This window comes from Pseudoliparis swirei, chromosome 9 (assembly GCF_029220125.1).
Source record: "Pseudoliparis swirei isolate HS2019 ecotype Mariana Trench chromosome 9, NWPU_hadal_v1, whole genome shotgun sequence".
NCBI classification, from domain to species: domain Eukaryota; kingdom Metazoa; phylum Chordata; class Actinopteri; order Perciformes; family Liparidae; genus Pseudoliparis; species Pseudoliparis swirei.
In genome coordinates, this window is record NC_079396.1 from 5017819 (window position 1) to 5040974 (window position 23156).

At 41.7% G+C, this 23156-nt stretch overlaps 2 protein-coding genes across 4 annotated transcripts; both read left to right on the top strand.

Moving 5' to 3' along the window:
• Positions 1 to 1394: 1394 nt before the first annotated feature.
• LOC130199846 (rho guanine nucleotide exchange factor 7-like) lies at positions 1395 to 11297 on the top strand. Its single transcript, XM_056423657.1, has 10 exons — positions 1395 to 1489; positions 2914 to 2990; positions 4176 to 4345; positions 7785 to 7872; positions 7946 to 8082; positions 8175 to 8321; positions 8930 to 9016; positions 9409 to 9484; positions 9619 to 9695; positions 10799 to 11297. Exons 1-10 carry the CDS (start codon positions 1395 to 1397, stop codon positions 10928 to 10930), a joined length of 1086 nt encoding a protein of 361 aa, XP_056279632.1. The 3' UTR covers positions 10931 to 11297.
• Positions 11298 to 17448: 6151 nt separating this feature from the next.
• On the top strand, positions 17449 to 22855 carry szrd1 (SUZ RNA binding domain containing 1). 3 transcript variants are annotated; one of them, XM_056423434.1, is made up of 5 exons: positions 17449 to 17537; positions 17813 to 17998; positions 19238 to 19287; positions 19813 to 20082; positions 20943 to 22855. In XM_056423434.1, the coding sequence occupies exons 2-5, from the start codon at positions 17951 to 17953 to the stop codon at positions 21052 to 21054; spliced, it is 480 nt and encodes a 159-aa protein (XP_056279409.1). In that variant the 5' UTR covers positions 17449 to 17537; positions 17813 to 17950; the 3' UTR covers positions 21055 to 22855. The 3 variants fall into 3 exon arrangements, with proteins under 3 accessions (XP_056279409.1, XP_056279412.1, XP_056279410.1); XM_056423437.1 differs by lacking the exon at positions 19238 to 19287; XM_056423435.1 differs by lacking the exon at positions 17449 to 17537 and having other exon boundaries at positions 17609 to 17998.
• The last annotated feature ends 301 nt before the right edge of the window (positions 22856 to 23156 follow it).

Sequence of the window (23156 nt, forward strand, 5' to 3'; positions counted from 1 at the left end):
AATACTAAATATACAGAGGAAAAATAAAGTGCTGAGTTTGCCAAGATCTCTTGACGACGTCTCCTCGCGCTGGTGCAGATTGTCTATAGATATGGGGCAAGACAATCAGTATACAATGTAAGATGGACATCGTTATATCTACATAACATATGAACCATGGACATAATTAAGCCTTTTTTACTCCTTTTCTATGGAGAAATGATTATTTTGCCTCTGGTGTCAGGAAATTAGACCCTGCAAAACGATAGCAAATGCATTTTGATTGACACCTCTGCTCTCCGGTTACCGCCGGGTTCACACAACAGAGGCGAACGGGCAATTAATATTGAATGAAGCTAAACTTAGAGGTGGGGCAGGCGTGGGATACATAATCTTGAGTCGTTATTTTAATTTTTTTCTTGAGCTGCTGCTGAAACTGTTGCCGGGGGTCCCGTTACCAGAGTCGGGTTTCAGTGGATTTCACTGCTGACACACCATTTGATTTCTCCTCTGTCTGTCCTTCAGCGATCGGGTTGGCTGTTGGTCTCGGCCCTGCCATGTTCTTTTCAAGTATATATATATTTATATAAGTATATATATATATATATATATACTTATATAAATAAATAAAAAGATTTCCCAGGTTTGTCAAATGTAATATTAATGTGACACTGCATTAAGGGCCATCGTCACAGTGGGGCCGTTACACAAGTTAAGGGTATAGGCTTGGTTTACAGAAAGTGAATATATGTGTTTATCTTGGAGAGGGGATGAGGGGATGAGAGGATGAGAGGATGAGGGGATGAGGGGATGAGACACAACTATATGTCAGAATAAACAAAAGAAAACTATACAGAGAGTTTTAGGGACAGTGTGCCTGAACATTTTTTTTTAGGGTTAGGGTTAGGGGGGGGGGGTCACCACAATAATGTGCATGTTTAACATTTGCTAATTATCTCAAAAGGAGGATGTGGTATTATCATTAGTGTTGCAGGTATTTCTGTCAAAATCGTGGCCAAATACACATTTTCAACCCGATGATGGCACCAGATGTAAAGTTAAGGGAGCTGCCACATGATGACTGAGGAGACACACACCTGTACGACAGTTGTTTTTTACCTGGCCAGTACAGTACTGTTAATGAAGGGTAAACTGCTTATTTTCTTCTTTTCCCAAACTCCTCAGTGCTCTCCGACTCACAATAACAAACATTGTATTCCTTGGTCTCCACGTCTGTTTACAGTGTCACTGCACAGCAACAAAACAAAAAAATCATATTCAGCGATCTGCACCAGCGCGAGGAGACGTCGTCTCGTGGAGCCCTGCAGCGAAGTCCAGGCAGAAGAGGAGCAGCAACGAGGGGACGAAGCAGAGAAGGAGGCAGCGGAGGTTTCCTTAAGGGGACGAGCGGTAGCATGCAGGAAACTGGACTAGAGCCGGTCCACAGGGAGGAGAGAGCCAGAGAGGGGTTTCCCCACATGTCTGTCAACCGGGAACTCCGGGATAGAGGGTCAGGTGTGTGTCGGGGAAGGCGGGGACGCCAAGTGTGATGTCATTTGTTGTCTTTTCCATATGTTGACCCTTTATCGCAGCATTACACAAAATGCAATTCACATATACATCACATGTCATTTAGCTGACGCTATCATCCAAAGCGACAATCATTCATACACCGTAGACGCAGCTACAGGGAGCAACTCAGGGTGAAGTGTCTTGCTCAAGGACACATCGACTAGGGCGGGGATTGAACTGCCAACCCCCTGATTGGAAGAAGGACCTGTAACCACCGACCCACAGTCGCCCACTCACTGTACATGTGTGCTTTAAAAAAAAAAAAAGGCTTCATTCAATTCCGCGGAAGGCGCACTGAAGCACAAAGAAATTAATGTGAATGTTCAGATCGCAGGTTTCTAACGTCTTCTTCAAATGTTTTTACGAGGAAGGAGATGCATTTCACACTTTTTTCTTTTGGACCTCAGTGATACGCACAATGTGTCCGCTGACCCACAGTTGCCCGAGTCCTGTCACTAAATGCAAAGTGACAAAGCATATGAATTTGTGTGAGTATGAGTGTCACGACTTTTCCACCTTCATAGTTATATTCACTCTGCCTGCTTCATTAACTCTCCTGTCATTCCAGATCCTGTCATCCTCACCTGATTGTCTCTCATTCCCTTCACCTGGTCCTCACGCCCTTCTCACTTGCCTCTGATCACCTCGTTAGTCCCTCATTCCCTTCACCTGGTCCTCACGCCCTTCTCACCTGCCTCTGATCACCTCGTTAGTCCCTCATTCCCTTCACCTGGTCCTCACGCCCTTCTCACCTGCAGCCCATCCCCTCATTAGTCCCTCACTATTTAGCTCCCTCACTTCCACTTGTCCTCTGCCAGATTGTCTTGTGTGTTGTTGCCAAACTCTCCAGCGAATTCCGAAATATTAATTCTGATCTGCCTGTCGACCCGACTTCAGATTTTTGCCTGCCCCTTTTTGCATTTGTTGCCCTATTTGATGGACCACCCGGTTTTGACCCTGCCTGAATTTCCAAGAAAAGATCCTCCTCCTGCATTCCTGTTTACGAGTTGTGCTTTTGGGTTCCGGTACCTGTAACCCTTATAATGAGTGACTGTGTGCGTGCATGACTTCTATGTGTGTGTGTGTGTGTGTGTGTGTGTGTAGAAGCATCAGGTGCGGCGGGAGAGGTCCCGGTGGAGCCAGATTGTCTTGTGTTTCCAGCCCAACCTCTCATGTGTGACTTGATAAGTCAATATATTTCTTTGTGTTCTGTTCTGGATTATTCTCTCGGTAAAGATAATTATTTGCAGTCGTGCATTTGGGTCCACCCTAATCACCTCGTGACATATTCTTTAAACAGCTGAAGACACAATGCCATTCATTTGTGAACCATCTTTGCTTCTTTCTTTTTGCACCTCACAGGAAGCTGAAAATGCAGGAGTTTATTCCCAAGACCTTCTGCATGGAAGTGAGGGAGGCTTTCTTCGCCCAGCAGGAGGGTAAAATGGCCAAACACCGCGCATACGTTAACCTTTAGTGCAGTAGTAAGACATCCGAAGCATCCAGATGCAAAAACAACACAACGCTGGTTTAACTGGATTTAGTGTTTATTTAGAAGGCTTCGGTTTTTAAAATGACATCAATCAAACGGGACTCGTCATTCATCCAGGAAGGCAAGAAATAATAATTTGTGCTAGGCGACGTTAAGACAACAGTCGCCTTGGTGATTGTTTAACCAAGAGAGGCTGAGGACGTCGGAAAATAATGCACTCCACGTCCCATAAGGCCCCCTGATTAAATCACATGGGGAACATGCTGCTGCCATAGAGATGAGTCAGCAGAGGGCAGGGCTGAGACACAAACACCACGTGGATCGGCTTCAGGACCGAGGCATTGAAAATATCATATATATATATATTTAATATGACATTTATATTTGTCATATTAAATATGAAAAATATTTTTGGGACCAGAGATGACGTGAACCATCGGTTCCTGTATTGTTTCCTAGAAATACTGAACAGACACACGGCGTTTTGATAAGTGGTGAGCGGGGTATCACAAACATGGTTATCACTATGTAAACAGGAGAAAGACACAGACAGCTGGTTGAGATCTCTGGCTGACGGATGAATCTGTGGGAAATAAAAAGAAAGACGGGTCTAAAACAGCATCATATGTCAGTGGTGGAGGACATTTTGATAATTAGTTTTTAAAAACTATTACGTAAGGGTTGAATCATTATTAAATACAAGTCCTGTTTCCATAAGCATAGCCGCAAAAAGTACTCATTATATGATATGATAGCCTCCGTCAGAGGTATATTTGACATATATTGTTTAATGATGCAGGAACATGTAAGCAGAATTTAAATGTTGTTACACAATGTTAATTCACACATGTGGGACTTTTAAGTTAGTTTTTTGGGGGATTTGAACATTCAAATAAAGTGGCGGAAAGTACACATGGTGTCCTTAAAAATTCAGGAACAGCAACTTATGATAGCAGAATTCCACAGAAGAAAGATGCAGAAATAGAAGGTGTATAACAGGACACCCCAGTGTCTCCAGACAGAGAATAACTTTATATTTCGTCCCCTCAGATGTCATCGGCTGTTGATCGACCTGAGGCACCGTTGTGACTGTTCCCAGGTGTGAGATGAGAGTCCCATGTGGGTCCGTAAGCCCACGGCTCTGTCCCGAGGCAGAGGCCTCTCTCTGCTGGAGAGCCAGGAGGACGTGGCGGTTGGAGACTGAACCTGCAGGACACGGAGGACGGACAGGCCAACGGGAGGATGCTCCACGGCCGGCCTCAGGCGCGCATCGGCCAACAGTGGGTGAACACACACGTAGCGGTGAGAAGGAATATCATACGTCATGTCTCCAAAAGATATAGAGGCAACTTCTTTGTGGACAAAATTAATGTCATTTTTCCTCTATGGAAACATTAAATTACATTACATGTCATTATATTACATCACATGTCACTCAGCAGACTCTTTTATCCAAAGCGACTTACAATAAGTTCATCAACCATGAAGACAAACTCAGAACAACAAGAATCAAGGAAGTTACATTTCTTCAAGAAAGCCAAACTACAAAAATACCATGATTTATTCCATGAGGAATACCATAAGTAATAGCATAAGTAATACTATAAGGAATGCCATAATGAATACTATAAGTAATACCATGAGTAATATTCTAAGTAATATGAGTAATACCATGAGTAATACCATGAGTAAAACATTATAATGAAACGTTGATGAAGCTGTTGTAACTGGAGGTAAAGGGACATTTCTCCCTCAGTTCCATCCAGAGGCCGCTGCTCCTGAAACAGAAGAAGCTCCTTCCTCCTATATATATATATATATATATGTGGCACCATGGGACATTTTAAGGGCAAATATTGTTGTCAGAATTGTTATTTGTATTGTGTTAGTACCTTGCCCCCATCATCCTTATTTAGTTATCATTTTAAACGCTTTGTGTTAACTTAAAACTCACCTGCTTTCACCTGAAGTAGCTCCAGGGCGATACATGTGTTCGCCACTAGGTGGCAGTATTTTGAGTTAAGTTTATTCACACATATATTCACGCTACTTTGCATTTTTGTTTTAAGAATATATATATATTGCCGCGAAGTACGAATGTATTGAGCTTTCTGCACAACAGCGTCATCTGGTGGATCTGGTGGGGCAGTGACAACACCTGATCACACCTGACAACAGTACAACAAACGGTACAATGAACACGTATTCATTGTTTTGAGTCTAACCCCTTTAATGTGTTATCGTGACACGTTGAAGTGGAGACAACACCCCACAGGGTTCACACACATGTTGACAAACGGATTTTCATGACTTTAAACCAAATTTCCATGAACAAAGATTTTGTGAAACCTCAGTGTATACACGAGTACCCAATAGTTTGATTAAAAGAATAAATATTTATATAAATGTTTATTCTTTTAATCAAACTGCGTAAATGAACATGTGAATATAACACATTTCCATCACTTTTCCCAACCTTTTGGGATTACATTTTTTTTAAGGACTTGTCCAGGCCTGGAAATAACCATTTTTAAATTCCATAACTTTTCCAGGTTTTTCATGACCGTACGAACTCTGGAGTTACAGAAACCTGCCGTCAAACTGTGCACACTATGAGAATTATAAATGTATGAATGAAAAGCGTATGGCATTAGAATGTCAATTGTACACAATGTTTTAACTTCATAATTTAATACGTTGCATTTCCAGTAGCTTATCATTCAGGTGAGACAGTATAAAAGATGCATTGTGGTCCAATTCTGTCATTAATAAAGCTTGTCTTCCCATCCTTGGCTAAGACGCGTTAGATGTGACTTCTCTCCATTCAATAGTTAGCAGTCAACAATTTAAAGCCTAATGAGGTATTGCATCAGTTTTAAGTTTTCTAATTTTTGGCATAGCTTCAAAAAGGTTTCACCTTGAACTGTGAGGCCGTCGCTCATCAGTTCATTCTTGTCGATCTGTAGAGCATGACCGATCATAGCTGCTACGTTTTGTGTTATTTGTTCAGGTTAAATGACGCACACGCCCCTTATTTCTGCAGAGCGAGGTGGCACTAATCGACGTTTCGACATGCTCCCACTGAGAAAGAAATGAGCCAATCATTACGATAGATCAGACAAATAAATCATTGAAGAAATGCAACCACAACTCTTCAGAAGGCGAGACGCGGAGAGGAGGATTATCCTTTAACCACAAGGTTCACGGTTCAATCCTCAGGCGCTTCCTGTCTGCATGTTGAGCCATTGAGAAATGATATATTTATTTAATTCCAGACTCATGAGTCCATAAAGCAACAAATACAACAACAATATATAAAATACTCTACAATACAGGTACAATCACTGCAGTTAAAACATCGAAACATACAAACACTTGTTCCAATGTTTCCAGAAACGAGAACAATACCTTGTATTACTCTGTTGGCTCGGTTAAGGCTTTTATAATTAAATTTTCTGAGTAACTTAATCATCATTTAAATTTATATATAAAATGCCTCAATACAGCATGAGTGGGAACATTGAGTCAAGATTTCAAGGTTTTTTATTTTCCATTTGTGCATCGACCAACAGTCCAGACACATTGGAATTATTGTGCAGGGCTCTCCCAGTCGAGAGGTAAAAACACACTTTAATAAGAAAAATATAAAAACACACGATACATAAGGTGGTAGTATGTACACTATGAAATACAGTTTTAAAAACAGGTTCTAAACATAAGGAGAGGGAAATGTTAATAAATAGGCCCTGAGTGCTGTTGCTGGCTTGTGTAAAGAGGGGAAGGGGGAGAGTTATTTTGGGGTATTGCACATTTTGAGAGGTGGAGATAGTGCACAGATTAGAATATTGCACATAGTAAGAGTAATGTTTCACATATTGCACATAAGCGAGCTGAGGTGGTGTTGGGTTGTTGTTTACACATTTTTCAATGTGTACTAGTTTTGTTTTGGCATCGGTCTGACTGCGGCAGGGAAGAAGCTGTTGAAAAAGCACGTGTCCTGTGGGTGACGATGCCGTCCGCTCTGCTGTGTCTCAGGCTGGGAGCTGGTGGAGTGAGCCTCCCGTTATTCCCTCTGCTCGTTTCCGTATTCAATTCAGTTTATTTGTATAGCCCAATTTCACAAATTACAAATTTGTCTCGGAGTGCTTTACAATCTGTACACATAGACATCCCTGCCCCAATGTATATGAATATATATATATAAATAAAAAATCATGTGTCATGTCATCCACCCATGCATGTATATATATATACAGGACTGTCTCAGAAAATTAGAATATTGTGATAAAGTTCTTTATTTTCTGTAATGCAATTAAAAAAACAAAAATGTCATGCATTCTGGATTCATTACAAATCAACTGAAATATTGCAAGCCTTTTATTCTTTTAATATTGCTGATTATGGCTTACAGTTTAAGAAAACTCTAAAATCCTATCTCATAAAATTAGAGGGGGGTGCAAGTGACTGAGCTCTGCGGCACGCGAGACGGAGATCGGAGTCGTGTTAACGCGACACGTAGAGACAGAAATGACATGCTGCTGTAGAGACGACCAACAACAGACGGATTGGAAGCTCATTCAGCGCATGCGTTAAAAAAAATTAACTAATTAATCCTGTAATTTAATCATAACGCGTTATTTTTCACAGCACTAATATATATATATATGCACACACATAAGTACATATATATATATATGTGGCACATCACTTTTCTGACAGCTTGTGTTTTCCTATCTCGCAGGGCATCCTTCCCCTTTCTGGACTTTCCTTGGAAGCGGTCTCCGTGGACCCTAAAGCGCCACATTCGCCGCACATGTTTGAGATCAGCGGTGAGTCGGTGGAAACTGAAAACACGGTGTACAGTACTGAGCATGACTTTATGTCGTCCCCTCTTTCCTCCAGGGCCAACGGTGGACTCCAAGGTCTTCATATGCGCCAGCGCTGCAGAGCTACAGAGATGGATGCAACACATAGAAGACAGGAAGTACAAGTCAATGGCTCAACCCATGAGTCCCTCCCACTGCGCCCTCTCCTATCTTGTAATTAACTTCTGTACTTCTGGTTACAACTCCACTTTAAGTTAGATCGTAATGAATACATTGATCATATCTTATTATGATTTATTTCCCAGTTACCCTGTGATGAGCATTGGAAAAGAGAAGAACTGAAAAAGTACTTACTGCAAGCTCCCATTTGGCAGTGGGAGGGCTCGCCGATACAGCACATGGGTCAGCCGGGGTACATATCCATCGTCCACATCATCAACACACAGAGACGGGTAATACACACTCTGTCACACTGGTTTAAGAATCTGCAAATGAGAATGGATCAACTAATTGGAGATCAAATTTACAGCCAAGTAATCCGAAGAGATTTTTATTTTTCCTTTACGGCCTTCCATAATTACCACCTGATGGCAGATCAACCACCATTTAAAATAATACTTATCTGAAAATTAAGACCACATTTCCTTTTATAAAACACTTCTTCTAAGCAAGACAACGTGGCTGCTCTCATTTATGGTCCATCATTTATTTAAAGTTACTTATTTACATTAAATAATTATTTAGATTGACTACAACTTGTGTCTTATTTGTGCTATTTGGGCATCGTTTCAATTCATTATAGCATTGTAAACTCGGTGTATATCATCATAATAAAGCCAAATGAGATAAAATACTTAATAATACTTATTAATTATTACCAATTTTAATAATGGACAAAATATAAGAGTAACAAGTTGTGATAAACTGTTTGCTACTTGTGGCACATTAAAATAAATATAAGTAAACACCCTGTATTATAGGAAACATTATTTGACATAGTGTGTTGTCAGTATTGAACGGCTAATCCAACAGTAGCAGTGACCTGGCTTGGTTCTTTCAGGGCCTCCAGGAGAGACTGATGGTTCTCTTCCCTCAAGACGTCCTGCTGCTGTCAGTTGACAACAAGCGTCTGAATATAAGATATGAGGTAGTGGAAAATGACTCTATGGGAAAAATCCAGAATAACACCTCGTCAACCACAATGGCATAACTACGTGTCCCTGTAACCTTTACACATAATTTAACATATAGCATGGGTAGAACATTTTGTCACACACACACACACACGCCCGCGCCTCAGCTTCAACCCAAACAGTATCGTGTAACACCAAAAATTGAGGACCGGCCTAAATGTTCTCACTTTGCATTTTGGTCCTCACTACAAAGCTTAATAACCCACGATGGTCCTCACTTTGATAGCGGTGCAAACACACACACCTGCCTTCGGTAGTTTTTTTTTCTTTTGCAGTCGTGTGATTGTGAAAGGAAAACTCAGATCAACTTAAAGTGTTTCTATTTCTTCCATGTTATCTTTATCAGGGGAGGTTGCCCCGACACAGCATCAAAGCAGTTGAGAGGTTCGCCCTGCCTGGACGGCTGGAGTTTGAGCTGACAGGTAGCCTATACTGTGCGAACATCTGACTTTAATACTTATTTACTTATTTTGACTAAATGTAGCATTTGATTATAGCCCAAAAAACTAAGTGCAGTGAAAAAAGAAGAAGTAATTTCATAACTGTTGTGTTTTAGGTGAGCTGGTGGAGCCCCTGCAGGTCTCTTGTACCTGTGAGGAGGATTATCGGAACTGGATGTTTCAATTACAACAGGTTAGACTGTGCTGTCTGACATCTTTTAATGAATATACAATGGTAAAGAATTGTGACGGTGGTTCTATCGTGTGCAATCTTTTCGTAATAGCCTTTTTACAAGCTGCTAGCAGAATACCTGTCTTCCCCTAACACAGTTTCTATCAACTAAGATGTTCAGTGCAACTTAGAAGGTGGTAGAAGATTGAGGTGGCTGGGGTCCAGGAGGTAGAGCGGACCTCAATTAACAACAGGGTTCACAGTTAGCGAGACACTGAACCCCAAGTTGCTCCTGCAAACCCCTTGCATTGAACTGCATTGGTGTGTGGATGGGTACATGAGGTTGAGAAGGACACAACATAGTCCATTTAGTGGGCCATTGTTGTGTGTAATTGTGGGTTTCTATTGCCCCCGAGCGGCCAAATGCATGTGACGTTCTTAGTTCCTCGGCTGCTACTTCTTTGCCGGGAGGAGAGCAGACTGGAGCTCCGGAGACCAATTCGCCATCTCTGGAGAAGGACACGCGAGCTAGCTAACGGAGCTACCTTCTGCTCTCCTCCTAGTCATCTATGGTTCCATTGGTCAACGTTAACTTTCTCAACTAACACTCGCAAAGCATGAGTGACTCTTCATGCTGAGAGAAACTCGTATTTCTAGATAAAAAACTAGAACGGGCACTCGGTAGAGCGCATACCTTCGCATATCACAAGATTGGGCATTGAATTATGAACATTTTGCATTAGTTGCATGCCAATTGGATAGAAATTGACCGCGCTATGGTAAAAAGAAGATCATGACCTTGACCATGACCTTTGACCCGATCGATCCCAAAATCTAATCAAATGGTCCCCGGATAATAAGCTATCATCCCACCAAATTTCATGCAATTCGGTTTAATAATTTTTTAGTTCTGCGAATAACACGCATACAAATAAATAAATAAATACACAGCGATCAAAACATAACCTTCCGCATTTTCAATGCGAAGGTAATAAATGCTTTTCTTAATCCTGGAAAAAAAGGTTTTATTGCCGATAAAGATTCACAAGTGCCCGCGGTTACGTCGAATACCTCAACATGCGAATCGACTTTGCACCAACGAGTTTGTTTTCTTTGACCTGCAGCCGGACAGAAACCGCCCCGTTCCTGTGAGTCGCAGCGCACCTCCACTCATGCCAAAGCTGCAGAGGAGCAGGAAGGAGTCCCAGGAAGCCGTGACGCCAGCCGGCCAACGCCACATCACCGGCCGCAGCTGACTCGTGGGAATGTGAAACAAGCTCGACTTTTATTACACGTCTGAAACGACATGTAGAGAGTATGTACAGAACGACTGTTTTGTATAATTGTGCCACAAAATGAAGATACGGCAGCGGGGAGGCGCTGAAATGCTCTCGCCCAATATGAAGCTAGTTCGGGGATTTAGTTCCTTTTATTTCTCAGAAACAAGGTCATGACCCAGTTTAAGGCCAGAGCTAAAAGAAATGTTAGTCTGTAGAGATATTAAAGTTTATTTACTGATGGAAATAGTTCTGAAGCAGCTGTACATATTTACTTTTGATGTCTTTTACTTTAAAATACATGTTTGAATATTTTTCTTTACAATAAACTTTTTATTTAAAACTCTTAAGATTTGTTATTCAACACAACAACAAAACGGGTAAGTATCTGTATTTATTTAAAAGGTTAAACATTTACAGTAGTGTGCAGATATCTGGTAAACATCCAGTGTATTACAGTATTTATATGTTGCTATTAGAAAGGAATCAAACAGAAAACGTTATAGTTATGGAATGTAATAACACCCGTTGAATCTTTGTTCTCATAAATTAGTCATAATAGTAAATTAATCATTTTCTACTCTTTATACAAAAAGCAATCTGCACTTAAGCTCATTTACATCAGAATCTCCTTAGAGAACAACCAGCTAGAGGAGTATAAATACACAATTAAATTACAACTCACAACGCAGACATAAATAGGTTCTGAAACCACACCTGTAACGGGAGGACACAACGCCCAGCTGTTAAGACAAATAACGTGTATGGATTGGATATTACTGGAACAGGTTAGTTTGGCTATAAAACCTATGTGCACAAAATTGTGTGCGTTCTTTATGTTTATTGCGATCTATAATGATTCATAATTTGGAAATGGCTGACTTCATTTGAGGGCTGCAAAACATCCAACCTCAGTGCATTTTGAATGTCCTTGTGCAACATATACCACGTTCTAAGAAAGCACCTTCAAGAGGAGCTGGTTTTAGCAATAATTAACAAATAATTGACTAATGATGTCAGTTAAAAGCCAATAAGACTCAATAACACATGGCAGCTCCTTTCTATTTGGATGTTGGTCCATATGCTCCGCTGCCATTTAAGAACTGCAGAAAAAGGTAAACCCAGTTGTTCTATAATATGTATTAAGTATTGCTCGAGCCGTTCTTTGTTCGTGCATGGTAAGTATATTTCAAAGATGAACCATTTGGGAACCTCCAGTGTGATTCATCTGACGATGTCAACAAGTGCACCGCTTGGATTGAGGCCATTGATTTCCCACAAGCTGCTGCTACAGGTGTGAAGGGTGTGAGCCTCCTGTCACAGCTGACCTGCAGATACCTGTGGCCCCTTTGAGAGGCTTGACACGTCATGACACTTCACTTGCCAACAACTGCAGAAGACAGCCAGCTGTCTGTCAGCTCAGAGGCCACTTTGATAGTACAGCACAACGCAGGCCCCCCTGATGGCTCTGCACTGTAAACCCCATTTTATTTCAGCTTAAACTTTTAAATGGCCATTACTTATAATTCCATGTTTTGTCAAACAACTGTGTCATTACTAAATATATTTAGTTGTTTGCACTAATCAGTTGAAAAAGTGTAGTGCACTGATCCTAGCAGAGATAACTTGGTATGCTACGTTTCTGTAAGGGGGTCTGTCGGACAGTGCCGTGCGCAGCACACACAATGTAAGGTGTTCCCAGGTGTTCCCATTTAACAATGTTTTTGCTGTGTCTCTTTTTTCTACCTGTCTGAGTGCAAATATATACATTCCAGTGCTAGGATTGTATTTCTGCAGTGGCACATGGTTTTAATCCTGATTTATCACCAAAGACTGTTTGTAGTTAAAAGAATATTTAATTTCTAAGGTACTTATTTTAAAATTGCTTGAAGTTTATGTTGCATAAGTATGAATGTGCAATGTTTTGACAAAATAAATCCCATTGGTGTTCACAATTTATTGTTGTTTTTTCTTTTCTTCTCTACAATTTTCTTGAAAAAATGAATACAATCTTTAAATAAAATAGTGTATTTTATTAAAGACATTACTTAAATTAAACTAATGATCAATTACTAATTTATATTAGTGATTTGTTTATATATTCGTATGTATGTTTAACTTAACATAGTTATTTCATTAAACTTGGACGAAAGAAAAGAAATAATGAAAAATAACTAATGATTTTGAGAAATGATTACTAATGTGGACTTAGAAATGTCAGGGACTCACTTTGCCCATCTCCCCTAAACCCGGGAGCAGCACGCGCTCACGGGTCGCAGAGGCTGTGAGCGCGGATGAGGCCGTGAACAATGACAGGTGCACGCGCACTAGGCAGACAGTCATGTTGGCCGTATAACATCGAACAAGTGTTTATAGACACGTGTGCGTGTTGCAAGACGTGTGCAGTGTGCGCGTGTCAGTCTAGAAAAATATAACATTATCGAATCTTTACGATGATGTCAGCAACGTGTTAAAATGCATCGGAATTAATAAGTAGCTTTGTTTTTGCTTTGATTAGTCAACATGCTATGCAATATATTTGACCTATAGCATATAAGGATAATATAAACTTGTTTAAAAAAATAATAACTTCACCAACTTATTTGAGTATTTTTGCTTATAGATGAGATTTTTTTATTTTATTCCCAAGGACCAGAATGTATTATTTATTTTAAACGTAGCATTTGTATGTGAATGAAAGCGTCAAATGGTATAGGCGTCGTGCTAACTTATACGACACCTTCATGAATGGTTTATAATTAACATATTTAAAATAAAGCTTAATTCCAAATCGTAAACTAAACCTTAAAGAATGCCTGGATAAAAATAATTTTAAAAATGAAGGGAAACACCCACAAACTGTCTAACTTGCACAATAAAATGATGCTCCGTGGTCTACAAGGACACACTTTCGATTGAAAGATGCCAACTTATTATTGTGACCTGAGAGCAGGGTTGCCAGGTCTGTGTGACCAAACCAGCCCAATGGCCAATCAAAACCAGCCCAAAACCAGCCCAATATCAGAACTCAAGATATGCCCGTGCCACTGCTTTTAAAGTGTGTGTATGTGGGCGTGTCCCATGTCCATGTGTGTACGTGCTGATCTGGAGTCAGTTGGTAGGATTTGGGTAGAAATAAATTATTTCATTTAAAATATGGATTTTTATTTAAAGATATTCATGTAATTTGCATGCAAAATAGGTCTACCCGAACCAGCGGACAACAAATTCAACCCGCGGCAACACTTCAAAAGTAGCCCAATTCCGCGGGAAAACCGCGGACCTGGCAACACTGTCTGCATGTTCAGCCACTGCTGCTATACGACTGGAACACTGGCGGTGTGTCGCTGATTTAAGCCCCGCCCACACTTCCACTCGCATTACTCGCAATATCCAAAACCACTGACATCTTTCTGCCTGGCCGGGAGAAGGTTTCGTATATTTCTGTCGTGGAGGGCGGGTCGGGGGTTCCGGGCGGGTCACTGTCCCGACTCGGGACTCTTATTTTGACACATACTGTAGATTCTAAACAGCCCTGGACCAATGGAAACAGTGGGTTCTTTTCTCATTACGTGTTATATTTTTTATGGTATGAAAGGAAAACACAAACTAACTTAAAAAAGGGTCTTCAAGACAATTATTTTTTGGGGTTATGTCTTTAGAATGCCAACTTGTCTGTAAGTTTCACAAGACAAGTCAAATGTTATTTTAATGGATTCCTTGTTCTTTGCAGTCTATTGGATAGCACTGTAGATCATACAACTTTATGTAGAAAAAACAATAAAAAGAATGAAAAAAAAAGGTTGCAATGCATGGATTAAATAAAAGCATGGGTTGATTCTGCCTACTCGCTGGTTTCTTGTCATTGTTTCGGACGGGAGAACAAAGTGTGGGATGTGGTTCGCTGATTAAAAGAAACGTTTTTAAAAAATCATTCACTTTCCATCATTTGCATCGATCCCCTCAGTCGGCTTCGGCCACGGCGAGCTCTGTCTGCTCCTACCGACCTCTTACAGATGCATATTAAAATGCTTGTCCATTATCCGTGTGATAATATCAGTATAATATCTTTTAGCCATCGTGACTGAAGGACAAGAGCGTTAACTTCTACTGAGTCGTTCCTATGACTGAGGAAGAAAAGGCATTTACTTATTCACTTGTAATAACAGCTTCCACTAAAGGGACTAATGTGCTGCACTTCATTTTTGGACACAACTGCTTCTCAGCTCCGGCGGCCATGATGCACCTTGTTGTCATGTTCGCTCTGCAGCGGTTGTTGTCTTCGTTGTTTGGTTTATTGTGAAAGGATTTGATTGACGACCTCTGATCTGTTCCCTGTGTATAAGCTGCATCGTGGCCTCCGCACGGACCAGCAGGACCCTTCAGCTTCATCTGGGACCACACAGTGCAATGTGCATTGAAACATAAACTATGAACATACGTATTCATAAAGCTATTGTACATGTACTATATACTTGTTTTAATTGTCACTAGCCGTGGATGTCCTAGAAAGTGTAATAAAGAAATCCAGGAATGTGTTCTCGGGCCTTCCGGTGGCGTGGTGGCGAGAAACTGTCACCTCACGGCACGGCGGGCCAGACTTCCATCCCAGACCGTCTGTGTGGAGTTCAATTCAGTTTATTTGTATAGCCCAATTTCACAAATTACAAATTTGCCTCAGAGGGCTTTACAATCTGTAGACATAGACATCCCTGACCTTTGACCTCACATCGGATCAGGAAAAACTCCCAAACAACCCTTCAGGGGAAAAAAGGTAAGAACCCTTCAGGAGAGAACAGAGGAGGATCCCTCTCCAGGATGGACAGAACAATAGATGTCATGTGACCAGAAGGACAGATTTAGAGTTAAAACACATTCATAGATATGACAGAGTGGATGAATAGTTGGTAGTCGGCATATTCCACGATGGAGACCTCCACGATCCACCAGGCAGTGTTTGCACGTTCTCCCCGTGGCGGCGTGGTTCCCTCCGGTTCTCTGGTTTCCTCCCTCAGCCCAGACATGCAGCTCAGGTGAATTGGACTCAGGTAGGAATGTGTGAGTGACTGTTAGTCCGCCTCTGTGTCTAAATATAAATCGCCTCATTTATATCGTCACTGTGATAAACCCTGCAGGCCTCGGATCGGCTGCAGTTTGGATAAAGGAATGGAAGGAATATCTTCTCTGTGACGTGATCAATAAATCCCTCGTGGACCGGTCTGTGCAGGTTTATACACTTTGGTTTATAAAGCTGGAACATTTGTTTGTTTCTGATCTTTAACAGCAGCAGAACGTCTCCTTCCCCGTTTTGTAATATTATATATTATTGTATCATTAATATAATATATTATTGTATCATTAATATTGTTAATGTAATATTATATGATTGTATAAGTATACAATATTAGTTCCGTAATTTTATAGAATGATCACACATTTAGTATGTTAAATTAAAAATCCTCAAAGAACTAGTAACTTTTAGACAAAGGTAAAAATACAATATCCATCTCTGAATTATAATTATATATATATACACATATATTAGGGCTGTCAATCGATTAAAAAAAAGTAACTAATTAATCGCACATTTTGAAATTCATTAATCGCGACTGACGGGTTGCCAATGAGCCTTACCTGTGAGGTGGGAGGTCCTTTGTGATTTACTGAGTGTTCATTGGTTGTTTCTTTCGCTAAATGTTGACAGACAAACGGATACTGTAGTAATTACCCATTCAAACTAATATTATTCATAAAGACAAGCCAATGAGTTCCTGTTGATGTTGACCACGTTACACACACAACAATATACATTAAATACGTCCCATTCAATACTAACATTACGGTGCTAACAACACACAGTGTTACAATGCTAACCAACACAAGTAAAGTAAACTATAGAAGCATTTGACCAACATATACAACTGAGAACCGTTCATTAAGTAACTTCATTGACAAAATGCGGCGTACTTTGTCCGGAAAAGAGCCGCGAAAAGACGCTGCGCGAGGCTCAGGTGTGTGTGCTGCTGCGGGTCGTCTCCAGGGTTGCCAGGTCTGTGTGACAAAACCAGCCCAATATCAGAACTCAAAATATGCCCGTGCCACTGCTTTTAAAGTGTGTGTATGTGGGCGTGTCCCATGTGTCCATGTGTACGTGCTGATCTGGAGTTAGTTTGGTAGGATTTGGGTATAAATAAATTATTTCATTTAAAATATGGATTTTTATTTAAAGATATTCATGTAATTTGCATGCAAAATAGGTCTACCCGAACCAGCGGACAAACAATTCAACCCGCGTCAACACTTCAAAAGTAGCCCAATTCCGCGGGAAAACCGCGGACCTGGCAACACTGCCCCAAACGATGTCGACATCTGAACGCTGATTGGCCGAGACTCGACACGTCCCATCAAAGATGTTTTATTGCGAAGAGCACCACTTCACACTTTTCTCCGCGTCTCACTGCAATCTCAACGGCAGCGGGCCAGGTGAGCCAAAAAAACAAAAACTCTTCGGATCTCCACGATTCACGTGGATGACCTATTTTGAGTTCAAAACGGTGAATTTCACCGAAAGGTGACAAGTTTGCAGGTATGTATTATACAATTAGATAGTGACTCAAGACCTGGAATATGACGTTCATGTATTGTATGTTGATTTATTTCATTGTTACAAACAACGTTATCATTGATGGAAACAGCATACGTAAAGTATTTAGTTTGATAAATTAAAAAAATAAGGAATCAGTCGCTGGTAGTTCACATAGTTTACACATCTGATCTTTAGAGCGAAAAGTAAAATGCGTCTTTGACTTTTTCAATAAAGTGACGTAATTTGTTCACTGTCACTTTACCGACACGTAAAAGTAACCAGCTGTGTGGAGAGGGGGCAATCATGCCGCGGGGCAACCCGTCAGCGTGATGTCAAAGCCCGGGCAGTGGAGGAGAGGCGGACCCGGAGTGGCCCAGGACGTCCAGCTACTGCGCGCCTGAGCAAAATGAAACATGGATGAGGAGGTCGCCGAAAGTTGGGAGGAAGCCGCCGACAGTGGGGTAAATGATAAAAGGCACGATGCTCCACCGGCTCAAGGCGAACGTACCGCCGCGAGCTTCTTTGTATTTCCCCGGCGACTTTGAGAAGTTCTCGTAACGTTGGTTTATTTGTGTTTATTCGCGACTCCCACCGGCCAACAATGTGGCTAACGCTAGCGTTAGCTTCGCGAGACTTGGTCGGAGCTAACGTCAAGCAACGTTACAGCTCGCGAGCTTAACGTGAAGTTTAACCAACGGTCGTCAAAGAGCCAAATGGATATTTAATACTTCCAACTCGTTTATGGTGAAATGACGTAAACGTGGCCCCTTTTTTTGTTTTTTTTTAGCCAAACGGCGACCCCGCTAACGGACCGGTTGTAGGAACAAGATGCTAAACTCACGAAGTGAAGAGCTCCTAAGCTAAGCTAACACGAGCACTTAAATGTTTGTTTAACGTATCCGCACAAGTACAAACGTGACACGCGTCTCTGCGCCTTTTCAACGAGCCACTCTAATATCATATTGAACATTTTAAAACGTTCATATTAAACATTCACGCGGGTCCCCGCGAGAACCGAACCGGTGTGTGAACGACGACGAGCAGCGACGCGATTCGGTTTGGTGGGTCGACATTTCCCCGTCAAAAAAAAGTCACGATGAGTAACTTTGCGAAGTGTGTGCGGGAGCTAGCTGAACTATCGGTTCCACGTTGGGTTGTCGTTCGTTCTGAGCCTGGCTTGTATCCAACACGTCTTACGGTGTAATGACAGCCTGCTCAATTAACTTGGTGATTTCCTGTTCCAAGTTGTTGTGGGGCAATAATTTCGGCCATGTTGCCAACTGCTTCTCCGGGGACCAGCTACTTACGACCCCACACTTTTTCTTTTCTTTTTTAAATGGGTAACATTTGAATAAATTTAACCCCTTAGTCGGTGGAGTTGTGCGGAATGTCTGCGGCTCGCGACGCCGTTAACGCGGCTGCGAGAGGAAATTAGCATGAACGTGACAGTTTGAAGTTCACTTTTCCTTTTTTAATAAAACCTCTTCGCGTTGGAAGTCTCTATAACACGATCCTCATCGAACCGTTTTAATGTCCCCGTTGCCCCTCTGCAGCGGCCCTGTGTATAAACGTGTATAAATAGCTTGTAACCGAATCCATCCGACTTGCTTGCTACTTGCCGCACTTTTCTCGCTGCCCAAAAATCAGTCGGACCATGTTTGTTTTTCATGAATACATGTTTGCCCCCCCCCATTCAACAGGAAATGGAAAAACGGTTAGAAGAGAAGCTACGGATCAGACAGAAAGAAACGTGAGTCGTTTTTATAGGTGGTAGGGAAAAAAACTCGCCTAAATCTGTGACAATTTTCATTAAAAACAAAGTAGTGTTGCCCTTGTATCTTGCTTATTTATAAAAGTAAACACCTAAACAAAATACTTGTTTGACCAGTACTAAAAGTCACACTCCAGCTGACTATACAGGTGTTCTGCCAAAGCCAAATACTTATTTTCCAACTATATCTGGATTAAAACACAGATTAGCACTTCAGTGGCTCTTATTCTGGTACTTTTGTAGTTCGACTATGCTGAGGAAATGTTACTTTCTGTATTCTTGTTGTTCTTAGTTTGTACTCTAGGTTGAATGCACTTATTGTAAGTCGCTTTGGAAAAAAGCGTCTGCTAAATGACATGTAATGTAATTTAGGCGATCCAAGTTAACTCAATGAATTGAAGTGTGTATCCTAATCATACAGAAAGGCAGTACTGAGCACACGCGCAGTTCCCGGCCTCTTCCTGTCTGTCTTGTCACTAATTGCTCCCGTGGATTTGTTTCTAGGGAGTCCTGTAACAATTCTTCCCGATCGCCACTGAGGACGACCATGGTGATACAGGACGACTCTCCAGCAGCGGCGCCCCCACCTCGGATACGCATCTTGAAGCGGCCTACGAGCAACGGGTCGTCGGGCTCACCCTCGAATTCGAACAGGCCCACGCAGCAGGTCAAGTCTCTGGCTCAGCGCGAGGCGGAGTACGCCGAGGCCAGGAAAAGAATACTAGGCAGCGCCTGCCCAGATGAGACGCCTCAGGACAAACCTAACACTGACCGGTAATAATCCACAAATATTTACTGTTTCATAGCACAGGGGGAGAGAAAATGTGTCCATCACCAAGGCACAGTGCCATCTATTACTTTTATTTTCAAATTGATTTGATCTGTGATTCACAATGTGTTCGTTGGATCTGTTCTACTTGTAAACTTCAGTCTTTAATTATTTGGAGGAAATAACAACAACAAAAGTATGAACACTATAAACAAGCCTGTTTTTTTTCTACTTTATTTTGATTGACTTGAGGTGGAGCCTAACAATAATCACAAAGCGTTCTGCAGCTTTGCAGAAAATAACTCAATAATAGTTCATTTATTTAACTGAATATTTTAGTTTGTCCTCAGTTAGATTTGAATAGTGCTGACTTGTGCCAACATTTACATAAAAAGAAAGAAAAACTAAAAACACCATCTTGAAGCCATCTCTCTAAAACCAAGAGGGAACCATTTAATTAAATTCATGTGGAATGTTTTTTCTTCTTCAGAGATCTTGTAACTAGGAAAATTCAGGAGAAAAACATTAGATTAGATATTCCTTTATTAGTCCCACAGTGGGGAAATTGCAGGATCACAGCAGCGGGTGCACATTAGAGCAGTAGTAAAATATTAAATATACAGAGGAATACAAAATGTATAAACAAAATGGGGATTAAAGTGTATTCTCAGCAGGTTAAAGTGTCCATGATAAAGTGTAGAGTCTTCTACTGCAGTTTGTTGTGCAGCCACAACATCAATAGACGATAACATCCATTGCAAACAACAACGGTGTGGAAACCTGGAAACGAGTTGTGAGCCGTTAAAGCGGCGCGTCTAAAAGTGCTGCTGCTAATGTGTTCCCGGTTGGTCTGATTTTCTTCCAGGGCAGGTCGCAATAACTCTACGTTGCCTTCAGATGACACCCGATCACACAGTCACAGCGTCCGGCAGCCAGACGGTCCAGACGGCACCCACGGTTTCCGACAGCACAGATAAGCGTGGCCCTGGGGTCGCCCAGCCATTGAGGGGGGAGAGAGAGAGAGAGAGAGAGAGAGATCAAGGTCACCAGAGAGCAACGACGGCCCCATCTTGTGGAAAAACTTCCCTCCTTCCGTTCCATTGTGCGGGAAGAGTCGGACGGCAGTGCGGCTGCCGTCCGACTCTTCCCGCTGACGCTCGCGTGGAACTGGCGGGGAGCTCCAAGGAGACGTTGAATGGAAACGTGCTCCAGTCTGTCTGACACTGTGATGATGGACATCTTCTGGACTCACTGTGATGATCCCTTTTTAAGACACGCCTCCACCGCTCTCCTCCTCCTCCAGTGCCCAGCGGCTCCGCATCAGGGCGTCTGCGAGGCAGAAAGCAAAGACTTGGACAAAGGATGGCCGAGAGGAGGAGAAGAGACGCGCCATAGCGAAATGAGATGAGCTGGTAATCGGGCCTCTCCCCCTGTAATAATACCAGACATCATGTGTTTTAAATTTTCAGACGTTAGCGCGCTCTCTCTCTCCCCCTTTTGGTTTTCTCGCTTGTCTTATCTCCTAGGGATGCTCTGATATCTTGAGTGCAGATGGACATGCTTTACATTACACACACCACCAAGAACCTGTTCATTTAAACGGTATTCATTTTGATCGGCATCTGCAGTATTAACGAAATAGTAAATATTCATATTTTTCATCTTTTTGTTTGGTAAAGTCTTAAAAATATTTAGCTTTGGTTTGACTTCTTTGGGCTGCAGATTGTGGCGTGAGGTCTGCTGCGGAAACTCGCCGCCAAAGCTGAGTACTTAAACCGGTGCCCGCCCTGTAACAGAGTCGTTAGCGTTATCAGTAAACCCAGAATATGTATATGACCATTTGTTTTTAAAAGCTGAGGGTCAAGTTGTATATGTTTACGGTTCCTCTTTTTTTAAATTTAAACTAAGCTTTTTCAGCTGTCTTCGTTGGACTGTCGCATCATTATTTATATTTAAATAGTAAAACAATTCAAAGGAGATCGTGGATACAAGTCTGTTTTTAAGTAGCGTTTCTGCCTTTTTCGTATATGGTAACAATGTCGGTGCAGTATTTAAATCGAATTGAACCAAAATCCCATTTCAAAATCCACTCTCATGTGATACTGGTGCAGAGAGGGCGGGGGGGGGGCGGTCAGTTTAGTGGATGTCTTTACTGCTGTGCTCCACAAGCCTCGGTCGTACCTCCACCCCGTCAGCAGCGCTCTCGTTTCTTCGTCTCTCGCCGTATGTAGGAAACTCAGGTGCGCGTTAATGAAATGAACTAAGATTGTATTTTTCCCGGCGGGTTTTCGATTTGCTTCAAAACGGCAGCAAGGGTCCCTATATCTGGCACTTTTGTTAGAAGCAGTGCGCCACAGCGAGATGCAACTGAAATGATGTCCACATCCCTGAGTGAATGAGTGAATGCTGGGTCAGTTTGTTTTTTGCTCGTCTCTGACTTGGTCGTGAACGTCACCCCGTGTGGTTGTTGGCTAACCGGCGGTCCTCTGCTGAAATGGAACATGGAGACGCTGTTTGTGGAGCAGGACCATTGTTCCCAGTAGATGAGATCTCAATAAAGCCATATTCAGTGGTGCACATAAATAGAAAAGCTCTTATAAATAAAAAAGTTTATCTTGTTTGTTACTGTCGGTCAAAGTAATTGAATTCATCAGAGGGGGGAATTCACAACGCTGTTAAGATATTTCAGTTCAGGAGATAAAGCAGCAGAGCAGTCGACCGATGAGGCAACAAACTGCCTGTAAATACTGATTTAATAAAATGATTTGCAAAAAACAACCTAAAGTATTTCATTGTGATGGATGTTTATTACTTTTAATTGGCAGGCAGGGGGATTTCATCCAGAGGAGCTTTAAGTGGTTGAAGGTGGTTCCAATGAATACTCTAAAGTAACTATTGTAAAATAATGCAAATTTAGCGCCGCAATCTAAATTCCATTTAGACTATTGCACAGGTTTGACATCTCAAACTGCCATGCAACGGTCAGGAAATACATTTTGGTAATTTGGCTACACTGACTAAAAACATGCACAGTCAGCAGAGCTCTCTGGTCCGTCAGAGACCCCACTGCTGAATCACA